Source organism: Arachis ipaensis, chromosome B03 (assembly GCF_000816755.2).
Source record: "Arachis ipaensis cultivar K30076 chromosome B03, Araip1.1, whole genome shotgun sequence".
Classification (NCBI taxonomy): domain Eukaryota; kingdom Viridiplantae; phylum Streptophyta; class Magnoliopsida; order Fabales; family Fabaceae; genus Arachis; species Arachis ipaensis.
The window spans coordinates 26,776,201-26,797,440 of record NC_029787.2 but is presented as its reverse complement, the minus strand read 5'-3'; the positions used below and the strand labels follow the sequence as shown (position 1 = coordinate 26,797,440).

The 21,240-nt window shown below is 33.4% G+C and overlaps 3 protein-coding genes and 1 pseudogene across 3 annotated transcripts in view; 3 read left to right on the top strand and 1 right to left on the bottom strand.

Annotated features, from left to right (window-relative positions):
• Window positions 6,476-7,435, top strand: LOC107632832. The gene has a single exon (XM_016336480.1). The coding sequence runs from the start codon at window positions 6,476-6,478 to the stop codon at window positions 7,433-7,435; it is 960 nt and encodes a 319-aa protein (XP_016191966.1).
• On the top strand, window positions 9,256-10,512 carry LOC107632833 (uncharacterized mitochondrial protein AtMg00810-like). The gene is made up of 2 exons (XM_016336481.1): window positions 9,256-9,769; window positions 9,887-10,512. Exons 1-2 carry the CDS (start codon window positions 9,256-9,258, stop codon window positions 10,510-10,512), a joined length of 1,140 nt encoding a protein of 379 aa, XP_016191967.1.
• On the top strand, window positions 10,705-13,702 carry LOC107632834 (annotated as a pseudogene).
• The window catches only part of LOC107632838 (organic cation/carnitine transporter 4-like), a 5,275-nt gene continuing 2,128 nt past the window's right edge, over window positions 18,094-21,240 (bottom strand). The window contains exon 2 of the mRNA XM_016336483.2: window positions 18,094-19,440. Coding sequence (XP_016191969.1) covers window positions 18,266-19,440 — 1,175 coding nt within the window. The 3' untranslated portion in view covers window positions 18,094-18,265. The remainder of the gene's footprint in view (window positions 19,441-21,240) is intronic.

The following is a 21,240-nucleotide window of genomic DNA, read 5'->3' as shown; positions in this document are numbered from 1 at the left end:
CTAAACCTATATATATATATATATACTACTTTTTATACAAATCAACTGAATTCAGATCAAACCCAACCACTATAGGAAATGTGTTCAATACCATCGGATTCAACGACAGACGTTACCAACAGGTTTATGATAGATTTTTTTTATAGTTATAAGTGAAGATTTGTCTTTGGAATAATTTATCATTGATAAATCACAATTTGATGGTTTATTTTGTATTAAAATAAGTGAATTTTATCAACTTATCATGCACTTATTCACTGAAATAGAATGGTTTTACGAACTCTTCTTAAAATGTGCTTAAGATTAAAAATATATTTTTTAGGCCCTTAAATTACTAAATTTAATTCACTTTAATCACATTCGATGCCTTGATGTATTTGTTGAAGTGATTCAGGCTTAAAAGACAAGGATGACTTAAACAAGTGAAGAAAAAGCATGCAAAATGGAGAATTCATGAACAAATAAAGTTTTGGAGCATTTCAAGGTCATGCGTACACACACTTCATGCGTACGCATGAATATCAAGCTGTGCATATGCATGCCTCATGCGTACACATGTTTTGGAAATTTGCGAAATCATGCATACGTATGACTGCCAGCACGTGATTTCACTTAAGTGAACACATAGGTTGTGATTTCAGGGCTTTGTTGGGTCCAATATAACTCATTTCTAAAGTATTTCAAGCCAAACTCAATGAGGATGAAGAGGAGATCAATTAAAATAGGCTTTATGATGTTTTAGATTAGATTTCTAAAGAGAAAAGCTCTCTCTTCTCTTTAGAATTTAAGGTTTTAGATTTAGTTTTCTCTATAAATTTAGGTTTTGATCTTGCTTTGATTTAGTTTTATTTACAATTTCTTGGTCTAGCATCTTAATTCTCTTTTTGTTCTTTGTTTATTTCTCTAGTTTGTTATTTTCATGTTTATGAACCCTTGTTAATTTTGATTCCATTTAATGCAATTCGGTATTTTTATGTTTATTGTTTCTTAATTGAGTTGTTATTATTGTTTTCTTGCAATTGGTAGTTATAGATTTTATTATTCATGCACTTTATCATATTTTTTTTTCTTTTATGCATGTCAAGTGTTTGATAAAATGTCACTTTTAGTTTTAGAGTAGTTTTTCACACTCTTGGCTTGGGATTGAGGACTTAGGTGACCTTGAGTCATTGATGTCCAATATTGATTGGTGATTTAGGGTTATTAGTTGATTTTGTTTCCACTAACGCTAGTCTTTTACTAAGCTAATTAGTGAGTTGGTTAGGATTTGTAGATTAAGATCAATTATGCCTATTTGACTTATCCTCGATGTTAGGGTTGACTAAGTGGGATTAACTCTTCACAATTACCATGTTTGTGGTCAATGACTAGAATAGGAAACCTCGACTCTCAACCCTTGCCAAAATCCTTTTTAACATTTGAATTTCCTTTACTTTATTAGTTAATTGTCATTTACTTTCTTGCCATTTAATTTTATGTCAATTTCTATCACAACCCCCTTTTTTCTCATAGCCAATAATATGCATACCTCACTACAATTCCTTTGAGAGATGACCTAAGGTTTAATACTTTCGATTTTTATTGGTTTGTGTTATGACAAACAAATTAAACTTTGATTGAGGGTCATTTGTTAGTTTGGAACTATCCTATCGACGAAGCAATTCTTTTTTAGAGAATTCCAGACCGATATTTGGCCCTTCCATCAAGTTTTTGGCATCGTTGCCAGAGACCTGTAATTGTGTGCTTGTTATTGGCTATTGTGAATATGTTAATATGTAAATAGCTTACTTTTTGGTTGTTTGCTTGTTTTTGTTAGTAGTTACAAGTTGGTTTTATTTTGTTTCTTGATATCTTTTGTTTTTATTTTCTCTCTTTTCTATGAATTTTCACCCTTTTGGCTTGGAGTTTGGTTATTACTATGTTGTAGGGAATGGTAACTTCAATGCTGGTTCACACTATGGGACGAAAAATCAATTGAGGGATGAACCACATGTTTATGCACAATTTTCATGGCAACAACCTCCTTCGCTTTACTATGAGCACAATCCTCCGTATGGTACGCACCAATTCAATAGATATGGTGATCCTCATTATTATGAACCCTCACCACCATATGCCTATGAATCAGACCCTCAACATAACCCTCAACCACAAAATTTTCAAATCCCATTCTACCACCAAACACCTTCATATAATCCAATTTCATATCCACCATGCCATAAACCCTATGTGCCTCATGAACAACCATATGAATCACATTTAGAACCATCACCCTTTTAACACTAATACCCTCAAATCCCTCTTGAACACATACCTCCATACACACCACCGTAATATTCTTACCAATATCAACCATCTTCTACATATGAAAATCTTCTCCCAATTGATGAGCCCTCTTTTATTCCACAACCCCCAAAGGAGAAAGCACTCCGATTGTTCCTTCAAGAGCAAGAAGAGTATCAAAAGAGGTAAGAAAATATAATGGCTACCTTGGCCAAAACTCTATCGCACTTAGCCCCAATACACTCTTCCAAAAATTCAAACATTTTCACGGATAAAAGTGAAGAAGCAACTTCAATTGAAGCATGTGAAGTGGAAGAGAGCTTGAAACCTCAATGAAAATAAGAGGAGTTAAAGCATAAGTTACAACAAGTGGAGAAAGTTGAGATCAAGGAATTGAAAGAAGTGGTTGAAGAGTTAGAAGAACTTGAAGAAGGAAACGAGCTTGAGAAAGCTTGTCTAGAGGTGGAGATCATACAAGAGGATCAAAAGGGAGTAGAACTCACATTGCTAAAGCCATTAGAGACCTCTCTTCCTAAGTCACTATCCATTCCTTCATTTAAGTGGGTAAAACTCTTAACCTTAAGCTTTATTATCCTACTTGAATATGGTTTGGTTGAAATGGACGATAGTCAACTTAGGACTCTTTTTGGATTGGAGAGTAAGAGGGAGTTAGGTAGTGGTTGGAAGCATAATTCAAAGCTCATTAAGGTTAAACCCCAAGGTTCAATTTCCATGGTTGGCGGAATACTAAATTGAGTGGATCTAGGAGGATGTTTGGGTGCTTTAGTGAGAGTTCTAAATGCTTGCCACCCAGATGGAATCACATGAATCAACAAGAAGATGGGTGTAGAAATAAGGTTTTAATTTGGATCCCGGTATACATCATGTAGATCAATTTTGGGAGCTTGAAGCTTGGTTCAACTTTCATCAAAGCTTGGTGCATTTACTTGAAAATCTTGAAGATCATTGGAGGTCCAAGCATTGGTGGAGGATAAAAGATGAGTTCAAACACAAGACTTCTTGACAAAGAGCTCACAAAAATGTCCAACTTAAGGACTTTAAATAAAAGTGTTAGGTGGGAGACACCCCACCATGATAAAACCTTCCAAACTTCATCATCTCTTTTTATCATTCTTGTAAATATTTTCCTTAGTTGTTAGCTTGATTTGCTAGATTTTTGTTTTGAAATGTATATTTGAATAGTTGAAATAGCTTTTAGAAGTTAAAAATCTTGTTAGTTTTGGAATTTAGTTTGTTTTAGAATGTAAATAGTTAGGTTAAGAAGTCTTATTTATGTGTAAGTTTTTCGTGTTAAAAAAAAAGAGAAGGACATTCTGTAAACTCCTGGTAGTTAATAAATAATTAACCACTAAATTAATTATTATTTAAAGAAATTAAAAAATTAAATTTTGTAGTTTAATGGAGTAGAAATAATTAAAAGACGAATTTTGACACTAATTTTAAATATTTTGACCCAAAATTGAGCCAAACGGACCGAACCGATTAGATCGGGCCCAAGCCGGATCCATGGCCCAGCATATAAAACACTAAAGCAAGCTATTTTCCTTCTCATTTCAAGGAAATACGATGAGGAATGTAACACCCTACCACACAGAGCTTTACGCTTAAGCTGTAAAATAGAGGTGGTGTGGTATTACGACCTCTAAAATAAAAAAAAAATATATAAAATAGTAGTTGTAGGAATTTAAGGTAGCGTTTGGTGGAGAGACAGAGACGGAAAGACTGAGACTGAGAGACAAAGACCAAGAGACAGAGATTGAAATAAATCTCAGTATTCTGTTTAGTGCAAAGTGGGAGACAAAAATTGAAACAAGAATGAAACTCTAATTTAATTTGTACAAAGGGTAAAATTAGAATTAATTAATTAAAATGAGGATATTTTAGGTATAAACTGTTATTAAAGTTTCAGTCTCCATCTCTAAAAATTTTAGTCCCCTGTGTCCCTACTTTTTGGAGGTACTGAAATACTGAAATTTTAGAGATAGAGACAGAAATTTTAGTAGAACTAACAAACATGATACTGAGTCTTAGTCTCCCAATCTCTGTCTCAGTACCTCAAAACAAACGCTACCTAATAGTCGAGGAGCCTTGAAGAAAAGTTTAAACAAAATCGTGAAATTAAAAGCTCAACGCTCATGTACCAAGAAACTTACATACGAAGAAAAGTAAGGACATATATATATAATAAGATCAGAGTGTCAAAGATATAGAATATCGAGCTCCGAGCTCAACCTGCGAAGCTAAAGCCGGCCGAAGAATATCATATACATATATATACAACCCACATAATCCAAAATACATAAAGTAAACTCCTAGTTCTCCAAAAAGCCTCTAAGAGAGACCAAAGTAAAATATATAAAAGAAAAAGTCTATACGTATATATACAACATATATATAACAACACTCAAAAGACAATATCTCAACTTGTTGCATCAATTGATGAACTCAGAGAACTTGAAAATCCAGAGTATGGATAACATTTTGTTTGTTTATTTTTCATTAAAAGTTGAAATCAAGCTGATGAAATTTTTTTATTATATATAAACTTTTTTACCTATTAGATGCATCTGTTAATTCAAAACTTTTTCTTTAATTTTCTGCAGTTGGTGGGAATTATTTGAATGATTTTGTATAAAAGAAGATTTGGCATCAGTTCATTTTAGTTCATGACTTCATTCTCCATATGCCAATGAAATGGAGTAATTTGTCACTATTGAATTGTTTAATGAGTTTCGAGTGGTTTTGAATGTGTGTTTTCTTATAAGTTTCTAATGAAAAAAGAATGTAAAATGACTTATATAAGAATTTCTTCATAAATTGTGCATCTATCTTATTTTTTAGTTTTGTCGAATTGTGATATGTTTATCTTTATCTATTTTTTGTTTTCCTCCTTAGTTGTCCCTGTTTGATTTCGTTGAAGTGATAGAGGAAAAGTTGAGAAAATAAGAGAAATCTAGAAGTGAAATTTTTTTATAAAATGTGACTTATTTGATAAATTAAAAGAAGTATAAGTGACTATATTTGATAATTGATATAATTGAAAATACAACATCATCATAAAGGTTTGGTAAACGCTTATAGTAGCAATTGTAATTATGCATTTTATGAAGAATTTGTTGTTCATTTGTGGAAGAAATTATGATGTATGTAGTAGTTTCGGAATTCAATAGGATTATAGCTATAGATTTTAATATTTTATGGTATAAATATAATTTTTAAATTAGCTTTTATTAGATTGGAGGCTTTGGATGATGTCATTCAAATTGCCTCAGAATTTATATAGGAGCTTAATAAAAATCAGAGTGTCTCTTTTGAACATAATAATTCAATAGAGCTACCCACCCATTCTTATTTCTCTAAATCCTATAAAAGCATCCAAATTTTAAAGATCGCTTGAGAGTTAAAAATTTTGACCTCTTTGATTTATACATATATAAGATTTTACTAGTTACACTCAAATACAATCACTACTATATTACTTTTGCTAAAATTTTATGTTTTCTCATATCCATTTTATTCTTTTTGGTTTGGAATTTAGTGAGGACAAAAATATTTATATGTATTCACTTCTGTGCAAATGAATCTTGAAATCCTAGGTATTTCGGCATACTGATGTTGCTAAGGTGGGAATTATTAGTATATAATTTTGTTAAAGGGTTTAGGACACAGATCTAACTCTAATTATCTTGTTACTTGATGGAGAACCTTGTGCAGACTCATACACATACCATACAGCAATATATAGCGGAATGTAACTTAAGTAGATTAGTTACTAAGTTTGTTACTATTATTGCCAGCTGGAAGTGGTTAGTTAGAATTGAACTAGCACTATATAAACTTGTTGCTATAGTGATGGTAACTCGAGTTCTTTCACTGTAGATTGAGTTAATGTCAATTCCATTTCTTCCCTCAATTTTCTCTGTTCTTGAACTCTCTCTCTCAGTTTCATTCACCTTTAACATGGTACGGTGAGTGTGGAGATTGAAGAGTGTTCTAGGGATTGAGATTGAAGAAGGAGCTTAATCATTCAAACTTGATAATCAAAGACGAGAACCTCGATCCTCAGGGAATTTCAGTCTTCTTGAATCAACTTTCTGCAATTCAAGCACACATAAACAAAAGCAACGGAGGACCAAGCCAATATCCTGCGAGTCCTTTTCTGAGTAGAGCTATGAATCTTGCTCTAAAATCAAAGAACAAACTTAGGTTTATTGATGGTAGTTTAGATAAACCAGAAAAGCACGATCCCCTATTTGAGGTATGGGACCGATGTAATACATATGTAGTTGGGTGGATCAATCGTTCACTAGAACTTGACATTGCCAAAAGTGTGAGCTGGAACACCATAGCACTAGATCTTTGGGAAGACCTAAAACATAGGTACTACCAAGGTGACCGCTTCCGAATTGCTGAGCTACAAGAAGAACTGTATGCAACTAAGCAGGGAGAAATGAGTGTGACTGTGTACTTCACAAAATTGAAGATGATATGGGAAGATCTGGACAGCTTTAGAGCAATTCCTTCGTGCGAGTGTAGAAGAAATTGCAGTTGTGGATTGGGAGTCATAAGGGACTTTAGAACTGAAGATCAGGTTACTCGATTTCTTAGAGGATTGAATGAACAATATGCTGGGGTTAGGTTACAAGTCATGCTTATGGATCCACTCCCAAATATCAACATTGTTTTCTCTCTTCTCACACAGCAAGAGAGACAATTTCAAAGCTTCGATTTTGTCTCAGAACCAAAATTGATAGCTCAGACAATCACTCAACCTGCCACTCTCTTGAACACTGCAGAGGCCTTTCAAGGTAGAGGGAGAGGGAGGGGCAGAGGAGGCAAAAATCCAGGCTTTGGAAGAGGACAAGGAGGCAGAGGCAAGATGCAATGCTCACATTGTGGCAAGATAGGACATGTTGTTGATACATGCTACAAAAAGCATGGATTGCCACTACACCTTAAGCAAAGATATAACACAGCATTCACCAACATAAGTGCAGCTGAATTTGACTCTGACGGAAGCAATGAGAATCTCAAAAACCCTTACAGTGGACAGGATAGTGATGTAATAAGTCTTGATTTCACACCTGAACAAAAATCAGCCTTATTAGAACTTCTCAACAAGGAAGCGTAGAAACCAAGTCACAGTGCTGATCCTCACAAAGAGCCTTTGCCAACACCTCATCCAAATAAGTTGGTACATATTATGTATTTCACATCAAACATTCTCGCATTGAATGTTTCAAATAAGAAATTTGCATCATGGGTAATGGACACGGGGGCAACTGACCATGTCTCTTACTCACTCAATGACTTTCATACATATCATGAGATAGCTCCAATCCTTGTAAAATTGCCTAATGGTGCATTAGCCATTAGCAAAATTGCTGGAACTATCATATTCACAAATGAACTTTACCTTGTTGATGCATTATACATCCCCTCTTTCAATTTCAAGCTGATTTTTGTTTCTAAGGCCACATCACATTTGCATTGTCATATGAATTTTGATGACCAAAAATGTGAGATACAGGATACCAACTCAGAGAAAGTGATTGGAGTAGCTAGAGCTTGTGGGGGGGGGGGGCTTTACACACTGAACAAAGAAGCAGTGATGCCTCACTTTGCACAAACAGCAAGCATTCTTACCTTGCCAAAGTCAGAAATAAAAGGAATAAACCTTTGGCATTTTCAGTTAGGACATTTACCTTTTGAAAGACTCCATGTAATGAAATTTGTTTTTCCTTTTATAGATTGTAACACAAAAATTGATCCATGTGATACATGCCATTTTTCAAAGCAAAAGAAATTGAGTTTTTCAAATAGCAATACTATTTCAGCAAGCATATTTGAACTTCTTCATATTGATATCTGGGGCCCTCTTGCAATTCCCTCAATTGCTGGCCACAAATACTTTCTAACAATAGTATATGACAAATCCAGATTCACTTGGACTTATCTAATGAAAACCAAAGCTGAAGCTTGCACAATAGTCAAAAATTTTGTTCAATTTGCAAAAACTCAGTTCAACAGCCAAGTAAAGTACATTAGAACAGATAATGGGCTGGAATTTTCAATGAAAACTTACTATGCTAAAACAGGAATAATACACCAAACTTCTTGTGTTGAGACCCCTCAACAAAATGGAATTGTTGAGCGAAAGCATCAACATATTCTATCTGTCACAAGAAGTTTGTTCTTTCAATCTGGAATCCCAAAATGTTTTTGGAATTTTGCTATCCTCCATGCAGTTTATGTCATAAATCGGGTTCCAAGCACTTTTCTAAACAATCAATCACCATTTTAAATCTTACATAACACCACCCCTGATCTCTCAACTCTTAGAGTGTTCGGTTGCTTAGCTTATGCTAGCACCATCACCTCAAATAGATTAAAACTTGATCCGAGAGCTCGAAAATCAATATTTTTAGAATTCAGGGAGGGTGTTAAAGGCTATATACTCATGGATTTGAAAACTAGACAAATTTTTGTTTCAAGACATGTACATTTTTATGAAGATCACTTTCCCTTTTCTATTGAAACTAACTCCTTAGCTACAACTGCATCTAATCAGCAACAATCCATGAACGTTGACCCCTTTTTCATATGACATTTTTCAACCTCAAACACACCAAGGTCTAGCTAATCTTGAGTCACACCCAAAGGAGCATGACCTCATTGGTCAACCTTCACATAATGACGTTTCTCTTAATGCAGACTCAATATCAATTGAGCCTTCTCACAATTCACCACCACTTACTATCTCTAACACTAACACTAGTAATGAGACAAGTCCTACAGTACCTATTGCTGAGTAGAATGTGCAAAGAAGGACCTCGAGAATAAGAAGACCTCCTTCTTATCTTCAAGACTATCAGTGCTTAAATCTCACCACCAAGCTCGTCTGTTCCGTCAATACCCACTGTAAGTATCCTCTATCTAAATTTTTGTCATATGAGAAACTTTCTAAAAAATCATAGAGCATTTTCGATTGCATTATCCACAAATACTGAGCCCAAGCACTATGAGGAGGCTATGTCTCAACCTTGCTGGAAAAAGGTAATTAAATCTGAACTTGATTCACTTGATGAAAGCAAGACTTGGAAAATCACCTCCTTGCCACCTAGAAAGAAACCTATAGGATGCAAGTGGGTCTTCAAGGTAAAATATAACCTTGATGGATCTGTAGAACGCCATAAGGCACGTCTTGTTGCCAAGGGCTACACACAAGTTCCTAGTATTGATTACAGAGACACCTTTAGTCCAGTCCTAAAGCTCACAAGCCTTCGAATGGTACTTGGATTGGCAGCAGCGAAAAATTGGTACCTGAAGCAAATAGATGTGAATACTGTGTTTCTTCATGGAGATCTTGATGAAGAGGTGTATATGGTTGCTCCACCAGGGCTGAATATTGGCAAGGGACAAGTGTGCAAGCTAGAGAAGTTACTTTATGGACTCAAGCAGGCCAGTAAATAATGGAATAACAAGCTCAAATCTATTTTATTGGAGCTGGGGTACAAGTAGCGCCGTTCTGATTACAGCCTCTTCACCAAACAATGTGAAACTGGTTTTGCTGCTGTCTTAGTTTATGTGGACGATTTAGTACTGGCCGGAGATGCCATTCTTGAGATCAACAAAATCAAAAGTGTCCTGGATGATCTGTTCAAAATCAAGGATATTGGGGACTTGAAATTCTTTCTCAGATTGGAGGTAGCACGTTCAGATAAAGGGATCGCGTTGTACCAAAGGAAGTATGTTGTGGACATGCTTACTAACTATGGATTTGCCGATTGCAAACCAATCTCGACACCTATGGACTATAGTGTGAAGTTGAGCAAGGATAGTGGAAATCCTCTGTCCGATTCAGCTGAATATCGGAAGATAGTTGGAAAATTATTGTATTTGACCAACACACCAGACATTAGCTATGCTGTTAGTCGGCTTAGCCAGTACTTAGACAAACCGACAAGCTTGCATCTACACGCCGCTCATCGAGTCTTGCGATACCTAAAATCTACACCTGCTCAGGGATTATTCTTTCCCACTTCTACTGATTTATGCATCACAGGCTTCTCTGATTCTGACTGGACAGCTTGTCCAGACACACGACGTTCAACTTCTGCCTATTGTTTTTTTCTTGAGTCTGCTCTAATCTCTTGGAAAAGTAAGAAGCAGAATACTGTTTCATGCAGCTTCTTTGAGGCTGAATAGAGGGCCTTAGCTACAGCCACCAAAGAAGCTATCTGGCTGGGATACTTGATGGAGGACCTTGGTATGTCTCTAACTGAACCCATCAGCATCTTTTGTAGTAGTCAATCAGTCATCCATATTGCATCCAACCCAGTTTTTCACGAGAGAACCAAGCATATTGAGGTGGATTGCCATGTGGTACGCGACAAGGTCATGGAGGGACTTATTCATTTGATGCCTATCTCGACCAAAGAACAAGTAGCTGACTTGTTGACAAAGCCGCTGTCCCCTGCTGTTTTCTCAACACTTCACTGCAAGTTGGGACTGTTGGACATCTACACTCCCAACTTGAGGAAGGGTGTTACTTGATGGAGAACCTTGTGCAGACCCATACACATATCATATAGCAACACACAGCGGAATATAACTTAAGTAGATTAGTTACTAAGTTTGTTATTATTATTGCCAGCTGGAAGTGGTTAGTTAGAATTGAACTAGCACTATATAAACTTGTTGCCGTAGTGATGGTAACTCAAGTTTTTTCACTGTAGATTGAGTTAATGTCAATTCCATTTCTTCTCTCAATTTTCTCTGTTCTTGAACTCTCTCTCTCTCAGTTTCATTCACCTTTAACATATCTATCTCACCTGAGTCTTTCTCTCATTGCCTTTCGTAACCATCTTTTTCTCTTCAAATTTCAGTTATAGACAAGAAAATCATGTCATTGATTTTGCTGAGTTCAGAAAAATGTTTATCTGACAAGTGCTCCATCAATGACTCCAGAGCTTTATATGAGTTCCAAACTCGAAAAGGACGAGTGATAAATTTTGAATCAACTTAGTTCTATTGTCAACCACCGTACATAATCAAATTGAATCATGGATTAAAGTATTTTTGCAAATGAATGGTAGCACTCTTTTTTTGTTTTTATAAATTGACTGATTAGGTTTTTTTCTTTTTGGTTGTACAGCATAAATAAGGGCATAAAAGTGAAGAGAAAAAGTTTGAGAAACTCACCAAAAAATAAAGAATATAAAAATTTATCCATTCTTTTGGGCACAATTTCTCTTATTCATCCAACAAATCTGAAGTCCTTTAATAAAAATGTAGCATGTGTAGTTTCATGTCATTATGTGTTCCTACTTATATGAATAATATATATTCTAGAAGTGAGCTATTTTCTACATCATAAATTTTGTAGAAATATTCCATAATTGTGATATATTATTAGCACTTTTGTATCAAAGTGAATGTACTAATATTTCAATTTGTAAATTTAACGTGCATATTGTTTGACTTTATTATTATGTGTAAATAACTTATTAATCTAAAGTTATGAGTTTGATTTTATTTATACGAATATAGTTTTTTTGTTAAGCACAAAAGGAGACAATAAATTGTGTTTGGTTACTAAGAAAGTAAGGTTTTGCATTTTTATGGAATTTTTTTATTTATACTTAATTGTTGGATTATTAAATTGTATAAAATTTTTACTTTTAAGCTTCTATGTTAGTTAGTAAAGGAGAACCATCATTACTAATTTGCATAAAACTACTTTATAAGCATCTACTCCATGTTTATCATCATGTTATCTCTTTTCAAGATTTCCGCACTCAATCTACGAACATTTATAACAAATTTATCCAATAATTTATCAATTAACTCACCAAGTATTATTTATTCATACCACCCAATATTCATGCAATTCACTTATCATCATTGTACCGTGTCATATATATGCTCCCATGTCTTTCTATTGACCGAAACAAATATTAATAAATAAAAATGATATTTACTTTCTAACTGGAACATCATCCACAGCTAGATCTTATAAAAAAATTGCCCATCATTTGCACATCGATACGTGCCTGCTACGTCTCTCCCTTGTCGGACTAGAAGTTCTACTAGGATTGACCGTCAGAAATTGCTTTAGTAGATCGAGAGGATAAAAAGAGCCACCCGGTCGTTATGAATAAAATTACTACTTTTTCAATTGGCGTCTAACCATCTTCTATCTTCTTCTTACTAGGATTGGAGTTGGTCTTTCTAGTATGCTTATACATTAAGATAATGAATTCAGTCGTTGTGGTCGAACTCTATTATGAATTTCTGAGCACATTTTTCATAGGGCCCTCTTATCTCTTTTTTCTTCGAGCTCGGATTATGCAAGGGACCGAGAAGAAATTATAAGCAATAATTGGGTTTATTACGGAACAGCTCATCATGTTCATATTGATCTATTATGCGCCTTTGCATTTAGTATTGGGTAGACCTCATATAATAACTGTCATATCTCTATCCTATCTTTTATTTCATTTCTTCGGCAATAATAAAAAGACTTTTTGAATTATGGGGAAAAAAAAAAGAATTCAATACCTAAATCTAGCATTCAAAAAATATTCTTTACTAATCTTATTTTTCAGTTATTTAACTCCCTTGTCTTATCAAGTTCCATATTAATCAGATTAGTAAACATCCATATGTTTATATGCAACAATAAATTGTTGTTTTTAACAAGTGATTTTGGAGGTTGGTTAATTGGTCACATTTTTTCATAAAATAGATTGAATTTGTCTGGATACAACAAAATAATGTTATTAAATCTAATGAACGCATTCGCTCTAAGAAGTCCATTTTATCAGAATTTCGAACTTCTATGGCTCAACTCTTTAGTGTTTTTTATTTCTTACGTGTTTATACTATTTAGACCGAACACCCTTTCCCTTTGTTATTGAAAAGAAACGTTCAAAAAGTAAAGAAAGCGGTGAAATTGAAAAACACAAATTTTATGTTGAAAGAATTTCAAAAACAACAAGAACTGAGAAAAAAAAATATTTTTGGAAATCGATACTTCTTCTTATCTTTTTGCAAGGAAGGGTAAGAATTTAAAGAAAATCATCGAAACCGAAGATAAAAAAAATTGGTATTGAAGAAATTCCTTGTAACAATTTTTTTTTATTTTAGGCGATGGAAGCGGCCGTTACGATATATAAAAAACGCTTGATTTAAAAATGTCGTACGAAATGATATGTTACAATTCTTTTTTGATACATGTCAAAATGATGGAAAAGAAAGAATATCTTTTGCCTATCCACCCAATTTGTCGACTTTTCTAAAAATGATGGAAAAAAGAATAGACCTTTTAACAAGAGAAAAAATCTTCTACGATGAATTGAATAATTATTGGAACTCTCAAAATGAAGAAAAAAAACTAAGCAACGAAATTCTAAACAGGACGAAAGTTCTAGATAAGGAATTTATGCCATTGGATATATTCCAAAAACGAATTAGATTATGCAATGAAGAGACTCAAACAAAAAACTTACCTAAACTATATGATTCTTTCTTGAATGGACTCTGTCGTGGTCGAATGAACAATTTTTTGTTATCCTCAATTAATAATAAAACTTATAAAAAGATGATATTTGAATAAATAAGATTCATAGTCTCCTTCTTTCTAGTATTCAAAAAACTAGTTATTTTAAAGAGAACATGGATATATCAAAAGTTATTTTTAATTGAAATTAATTTTTTTTAACTTAATCCATAAATTTTCTGAAAAATCAGTATCAGCCTTGAATTTTGAAGGACTTGTGTTCTTTCTGGAACATGCACACATAATGCCTAAAAAAATTAAATTCTTATTTGATGCAATTTGAACAGATATGAAGGATAAAACAATTAAAAAAATGTATTGTAATAAAGAAAATCGAAAAACAAGTTCCTCGATGGCCTTACAAACTAATCGATGAAAACCAAGACCTCGAAGAGGGAAACAAAGATGAACAGAAGTATGGAATTCGTTCCCGAAAAGCCAAACGTATAGTTATTTTTACTCATACTAAAAAATCAAAAGATTCTAATCCTTATGGGAATACTAGAGAAACAAATAACCCTGATAAAAAAGGAAAATTGGCTTTAATACGTTATGCACAACAACCAAATTTTCGACGAGACATAATAAAAGGATCCATACGTGTTCAAAGGCTGAAAACTATTGAAAAAATTTTCAAAAAAGTATGTGTTCGCCCCATTTTTTGAATAAAATTGAAAAACCCCATTTCTTTTTTTGAAAAATTTTGAACCAATGAGACAAATGCTTTTTCTATTCCAAAGGAGGCTGCAGACAAAAATAGGATTAAAAAATCTGTATTATACAGAAGAAGAGACAAAAAAAGTAAGGAGGAGGACAAAAGAACAAAAAAAACAAGAGAAAAAAAGACGTATAGCAATAGAAGAGGCCTGTGATAGTTTTATGGTTGCTCAAGTAATAAGAGACTCGTTATTAATAACCCAATCGATTCTTAGAAAATATATTGTATTGCCTTCGTTGATAATAATTAAAAATATTGTTCGTATGTTTTTATTTCGATTTTTCGAATGGTCAGAAGATTTTAGGGATTGAAATAGAGAAATGTATATTAAATGCACCTATAATGGTGTTCAACTATCCGAAACAAAATTTTCAAAAAAGTGGCTATTAGATGGTATTCAGATATAAATTAGATTTCCTTTTCATCTGAATCCTTGGCACAGATCTAAGCTACGATCCACTAAAAAGGATCTAATGAAAAAAAAAAGGACTTTAACCTTTTAACAATTTTTGGGAACGGAAGTGGAATTGTCCTTTTCTCACGTTACTCGAAATTTATTTGCCTTCTTTCATTCTATTTTAACGAAACTAAAAACTAAAAAAAATGGCAAAATCGTTTTTTTCAGGTTCTCTGGATTTTAAATACAAGAACAAAATTGTTTTTAAATTTTTTAAAAAAAGAGCAAAATAGATCATCAAAATTTTTCTATTTATGAACGAAAAAATAAAACAATTCCCAACTTTAGTGCTACTTACATTCCAAAAAATCGTTGGATTTAAATTAAGTAAAAATCAAAATGATTCAACAATGAGTAAGAAAAATCCAACTATTTACAAATCAAATTATTAAACTACTATTCCACCTTAACCCATGACAACAATAAAGAAGTCTCGTGGCCCACAAATTCAGTCCAACAGAATACATAGATTTAGTTATAATTTTAGTCTTTATTATTTTATCTTATCTTATCTTTATCTAATCTTTAGTTATTCTTATCTTATCTTTATTTGCTTTTATCTTTTCTTAGGCCAATATTCTATATATATTTAGTTTTACCTTTATAATTTATAATTCAAATCAATTCAATTCAATCAATCAACAATCAATAAAAAATTCTTCATCTTTTCTTTTCCTATTCTTTTACAATTTTATCATGGTATCAGAGTCATGGTATCCTCCTTGAGGAAGATATATAAGTTATCATCTTTTCGGTGAGAAATTACCATGCTTCTTTTTCAACCTCCTCCCACAGTAAATAATCATAGATTTAGTTACATGCATCCAAGTGAAAATCCTACCTCAGTCTTGGTTACCCCGGTTCTTTACCAGCAATTTCGTCTGCGCCTCATTTCTTCCGACAGTTTCGTCTGTATTTTATTTCAACAGTCATGTCTGCATTCTGTTTCAACAGACATGTCTGTATTCTGTTTCAGCAGTTCAATATGCACTCTATTTTAGCAGTTTCATCTGCACTCTTATTGTGCTCCACGCGCCCTCTTTTATTGCACTCTACGCGCCCTCTGAAAACCTCTTTTATTGCGCTCTATGCGCCCTCTGAAGACCACTCTTATTGCGCCATATGCGCCCTCTAAAGATCAATTTTATCGCACTCTACACGCTTTTCCCTTTTTTTATGAAGATCGCTGCTTACTCTTTCTCTCTCTCAAGCATAGCATTTCCTTTTATATTTTTGCCGTCGGCAGCTCTAGCTCCGCCTCAGGCATCTCCCTTTGCGTCACCACGTCAGACGCGTCTTCCTCAACAATTTCATCGGAACTTATCCAAACTGTGGATTATTGACATCTTTTATCCACCAGCTTGCGGGGGCGTATTAAACTACTCTTCCACCTTAGTCCATGACAACAATAAAGAAGTCTCGCGGCCCACAAATTCAGCCCAACAGAATACATAGATTTAATTATAATTTTAGTCTTTATTATTTTATCTTATCTTATCTTTATCTGGTCTTTAGTTATTTTTATCTTATCTTTATTTGCTTTTATCTTTCTTAGGCCAATGCTATATATATATCAATCAATCAACAATTAATAAAAAAATTTTCATCTTTTTTTATTCTTATTCCTTCATAGTATTATCACAAATACTAGAATAAACTCTATTAATTGGACAAATTTTTTATTAAAAAAAGGATATAAATACTAAATGAAAGATAATCATTAAAAAATAAAAAAAATGGCCAAAAAAAAGAAAAGGGAGAATTTAACAGCAAATAGAAATATTATTTCGAAGAAAGCAAGTTTTTATGCTAAAGAATTAGCATTAAAAAATATTTGGTAGATATTACAAAAAATAAATCCTCTATTAGCTTATAAGTTACAAAATCCTCTATTAGATGACAATTCAAAGCATTTTTTTTTTAATTTTCTCATGGAGAGGATATACCTAAATATCTTTTTGTGTATCATTTTAATTTGTAGCATTGATGTACAACTTTTTCTTGAATTAAAAACAAAAAAAAAAGAGTCTATTTACAATAATGAAGAAAATGTGAAAAGAACTTATCAAACAAATAAAAGTCTAATTTACTTTATTTCGCTGCTCAAAAGATCTTATGATTTTAGGAATGCGAATTCCCATAAATTTGTGACGTATCGTCGTTGTCACAAGCATATGTTTTTTTAAATTATCTGAAACCCAAATTATTAACATATATAAGTTAAAATATGCTTTTGCATATCATCCAAAATCTTCTTTTCTTAAGAATGAAATAAAAAATTATTTTTTTAGAATACAAAAAATATTTGATTTTAAATTTATATCCAAGAACTCTCTCCCCTAATTCTCTAATGAATCAATGGACAAATTAGTTGTTAAAGAGTCATTATCAATATAATTTATCTTAGAGGAGATGGTCTAGATTAGTGCCACAAAAATAAAAAAATAAAATCCATAAACATCATGTCATTCAAAATAAAGATTTAAAAAATGTGATTCATACGAAAAAATCAAATCAATTTCTTACAAAAATCAACAATTAGACTCATTTAAAAAAACACACAATATGAATATGATCTTTTTTCATATCAATCCATTAAAGATAAAAAAGACTCATATATTTCTAGATATGAATCATCATTCCAAATAAATAAAAAAGAATTTCTTTCTTATAATTACAAAACATGTAAACAAAAAGGAAGTATAATAACTTATTCGCTTGCTGCGACTTAGCCTCCTTATGAGTCGGACACAGCTAATATCTTATTTGAGGAAGAGTCCATCTATGATAAGAGATCTCATCATTGGATGATGAGCTAGACTAAGTCTTTCCAACTAACTTCAATTGTGAGGTATCCTTCTCTTAATAGACTTGATGACAGTACTCTTAAAGCACTCGTTCTAACAGATATTTCTTTGTCACAGCTAGTGGAATAAAAAATAACAGCTCGTTGACGTTCTATATGTTTCTCTTGATGTTTTATGGAGTATTTTTTTATTTGATTGGATCAAAGTTATTCACATTAATTACAAGAGTGATTCTCTATCTCGCAAAACCGTTTATCATTTTATCTATTTATCAACTCTCTTACTTTTGACGACCTTGATCATTATTAACAACAGCTTAACATATCACTGAATCGAACAGGACTTTGTTGCTATTCTATTATTCTCGTTATATAACAACATGACAATTATAACATGTAAAAGAATCTCAAGCATGATCAGACACTTGTTGTGGCATCAGATTCATCATTCTCAGCAGCCTCCATTCCAGTTAACGTATCATAGAGCGGTTGGTTCAGAGTCTCTGGCAAGTAAAACGCAAACATTCCTCCACTCATCCCACAAACTGTGAACACCACAAATGGCCACCAGTCTCCCAAAATCACGACGACGGGAGCCAAAATGGCGCCCATCTGCGATGCTTGGGTGGTGCACCCAAGCGCCACGTTCCTCACCACGGTGGGGAACAGTTCCGCCGTATAAATAAACAACAAGTTATAAGTCCCTGCCATTCCAAATATACCTAAAATACTACACACCATTCTAACACCTTGCCATGCCCCTTTGTTTCCTATTAGGGACCCTAGAAAGCAAAAGAACCCACTAAACCACAGGGTTAATATGGTCAATGGCTTCCTCCCTAACTTATCCAAAAACAAAGTTGTTAACATGAAAGCTGGCATCTCAGATATAGAGTTCAATATGACGTTAAGGTAAAGGTTGGTTCCAAGGTTTACTACGTTGAGGCTGAGGCCGTAGTACACCACGGAACACATGAAGTTTATAGCCACTGAAAGGAACAAGCGCGTGCGCGTTACTCGCGAGCGAATAATGTCCACTACACAACCCGATACTGCTTCTTTGTTCTTTATAGCCGGTGTCACTGCTGGCGAACACAAGTCCTCGTCGAGGGCCAGAATAACACCTGGCGGGAGGTGGTTGCCGTTGGTGGTCGCAATGGCGGACATGATCGCCATGGCCGCTTTGATTCTTCCCTTCACGAGGTACCATCTTGGTGACTCGGAGACGAAGGGAAGAACAAAGAGGATGTAGAGAAGAGATGGCAGGGTGGAGGCGATGTAGAGTTGGCGCCATTCTGGGAAGAGGTAGGCGATGCCGGCGAGGAGGGCGATGCCGGAAGAGAAGAAGTAAAATGTGGACATGCCGGCCACGCCGCGCATTGTGGGCCCTATCGGCTCGGTGGCGAGGACAAAGGCGCAAAGGCCAACGCCGCCGGTGCTGAAGCCGGTGAGGAAGCGGAGAGTGACGTAGGAGAGGTAGTTAGGAGCGAGTGATGTTAGCGTTCCGGTGATGGTGTTTAGGATGCAAACCATAGTGAGGGAACCTTTCCTTCCAAGATTTGAATCTGAGAGGTGGCCAAATATTCCAGCGCCTGAAATTACATTGTCCAGAGATGTATAAATTAGTGAAGAATTCTTCGTGTACATAATTATGTGATGACTCACAAAAAAAAACCTAAAAATGATAATGAGTTTTTTTTTTATTCTGTATTCTTATATTTTTTGAACATGTATGTAAGTCATCACTCGTAATTATACTATTAAAAATTAAAAAATATTACATGTAATATTATTCAATTTGTAAAAAAAAAAAAAACTAATCATCATGTACGAGAAACGAGAGTCATCACTTGTAATTATATTATTATAAGAGGAATGTTAGGGGTAGCAGCTTTTGTTATTTGTAGCCATTAAATAGTCTTAATGATGGTTTTAATGGTGTAAGATTAGTGTGAGATTTTATCCAATGACTCACTTTTTTTTGTTGGTTACATGATGGCCAGAATTTAACAAAATTGTTGGCCCCTAAACTTTTTTATTATAAATTAAAAAATATTGCATGTAATATTATTCAATTTGCAAAAAAAAATATATTAATCATCATGTACCAAAGTAGTTGGTTATCTATCTTTCCAGAGGCTTATGCAGAAGTTTTAAATAGGCTTCAGTCTGATCATTGCCCTATTCTGGTGCGTTGTAAAGGTCGTCCTCAGCCTAAAGGGAATCGACCTTTCCGATTTGTTGCTGCTTGGGCTACTCATCCTGGGTATAAAGATATTGTGAACCAGTCATGGTGGTCTGGTAATAGAGGAATTCATGGCAAGCTTTCAGAAGTACAGAAGAATTCACTAGAGTTTAACTCGAAGGTATTTGGTAACATTTTTGTTAAGAAATGGACTAATTTTTAGTATATAAAAATTTTGTTTTGCATATTATTAGAATTTTTATTCTTTAAAGATAAGGTTTTTACTATGGATTGTAAACCATTTTCACTCCTATTACTTAATTAAACTCATTTTTAGAGTTGAATTAAGGTTATTTTATTCTAATAAGATGGTTGTCATATTTTGGTAAGATGTATAAAAATAACTAGAGAACTTAATATTAGCTTTGGTGAACCAGTGATGACCATATATAATGAATAATTTATGATAAGTATAGTTGGAAGATCCCCACTTTTCTGTACTTTGTCAGTTTGTTGTTCTATGAAATGAAATGTATGAAATCATCTTTTGCAAAATAAAATTTCTATATATTTATATAATTATATAAATCTTCACTCATTTTTTGTAATCTTTATCTGCAAAATCTCAGATACTTTGGCCTTTGTAATTTTAGTATAGATTAAAGGTGTTAATTAGTACCTAACTAACGCGACATCCTGTGTTTATTTGAACAAAGATTCGGAGTCCATGCATTCTTATTTATCCAGAAATATAATATGACTAATATACAGATTAAATCTATCGACATAATTTTGATAAATATATGTCATCTTATATCCTATATTCCTATGTGATTGATATAATTAAAATTAAAATTCCAACATACAGTAGTCTAGTTATCATTCACAGACATTGATGCACTCTAACCAATCTCTGAGTAACCTACTGATGTTCAAAGGGTCTGGAGCTCTCAACCAAAATACATTTTAGTGTCGTAATAATTATTATCATTTTCTGGTATGCAAATAACGATATCATTAATTAACACTTTTCTTAACCATTTCTTATTCACTACATATTTGTCTAAAACACATGGGAGAAGAAAAAAAAAACATTAAATGATATAAAATAGTATTTAAGTATACATTAAAAAAACATGTTAAGTATACAGTAAAAATAGTATTTAAAATCAATTATTAAAATAAAATATATCTTAAATACAAAATA

What these genes read in the sequence shown, in the direction of transcription:
- LOC107632832 (XM_016336480.1), top strand. Translation starts at nt 6,476, where the DNA reads ATGAATCTTGCTCTAAAATCAAAGAACAAACTTAGGTTTATTGATGGT.
- LOC107632833 (XM_016336481.1), top strand. Translation starts at nt 9,256, where the DNA reads ATGAGAAACTTTCTAAAAAATCATAGAGCATTTTCGATTGCATTATCC. An exon ending in TTATGGACTCAAGCAGGCCA is followed by an intron (nt 9,770 to 9,886) that starts GTAAATAATGGA and finishes CTGCTGTCTTAG; the next exon opens with TTTATGTGGACGATTTAGTA.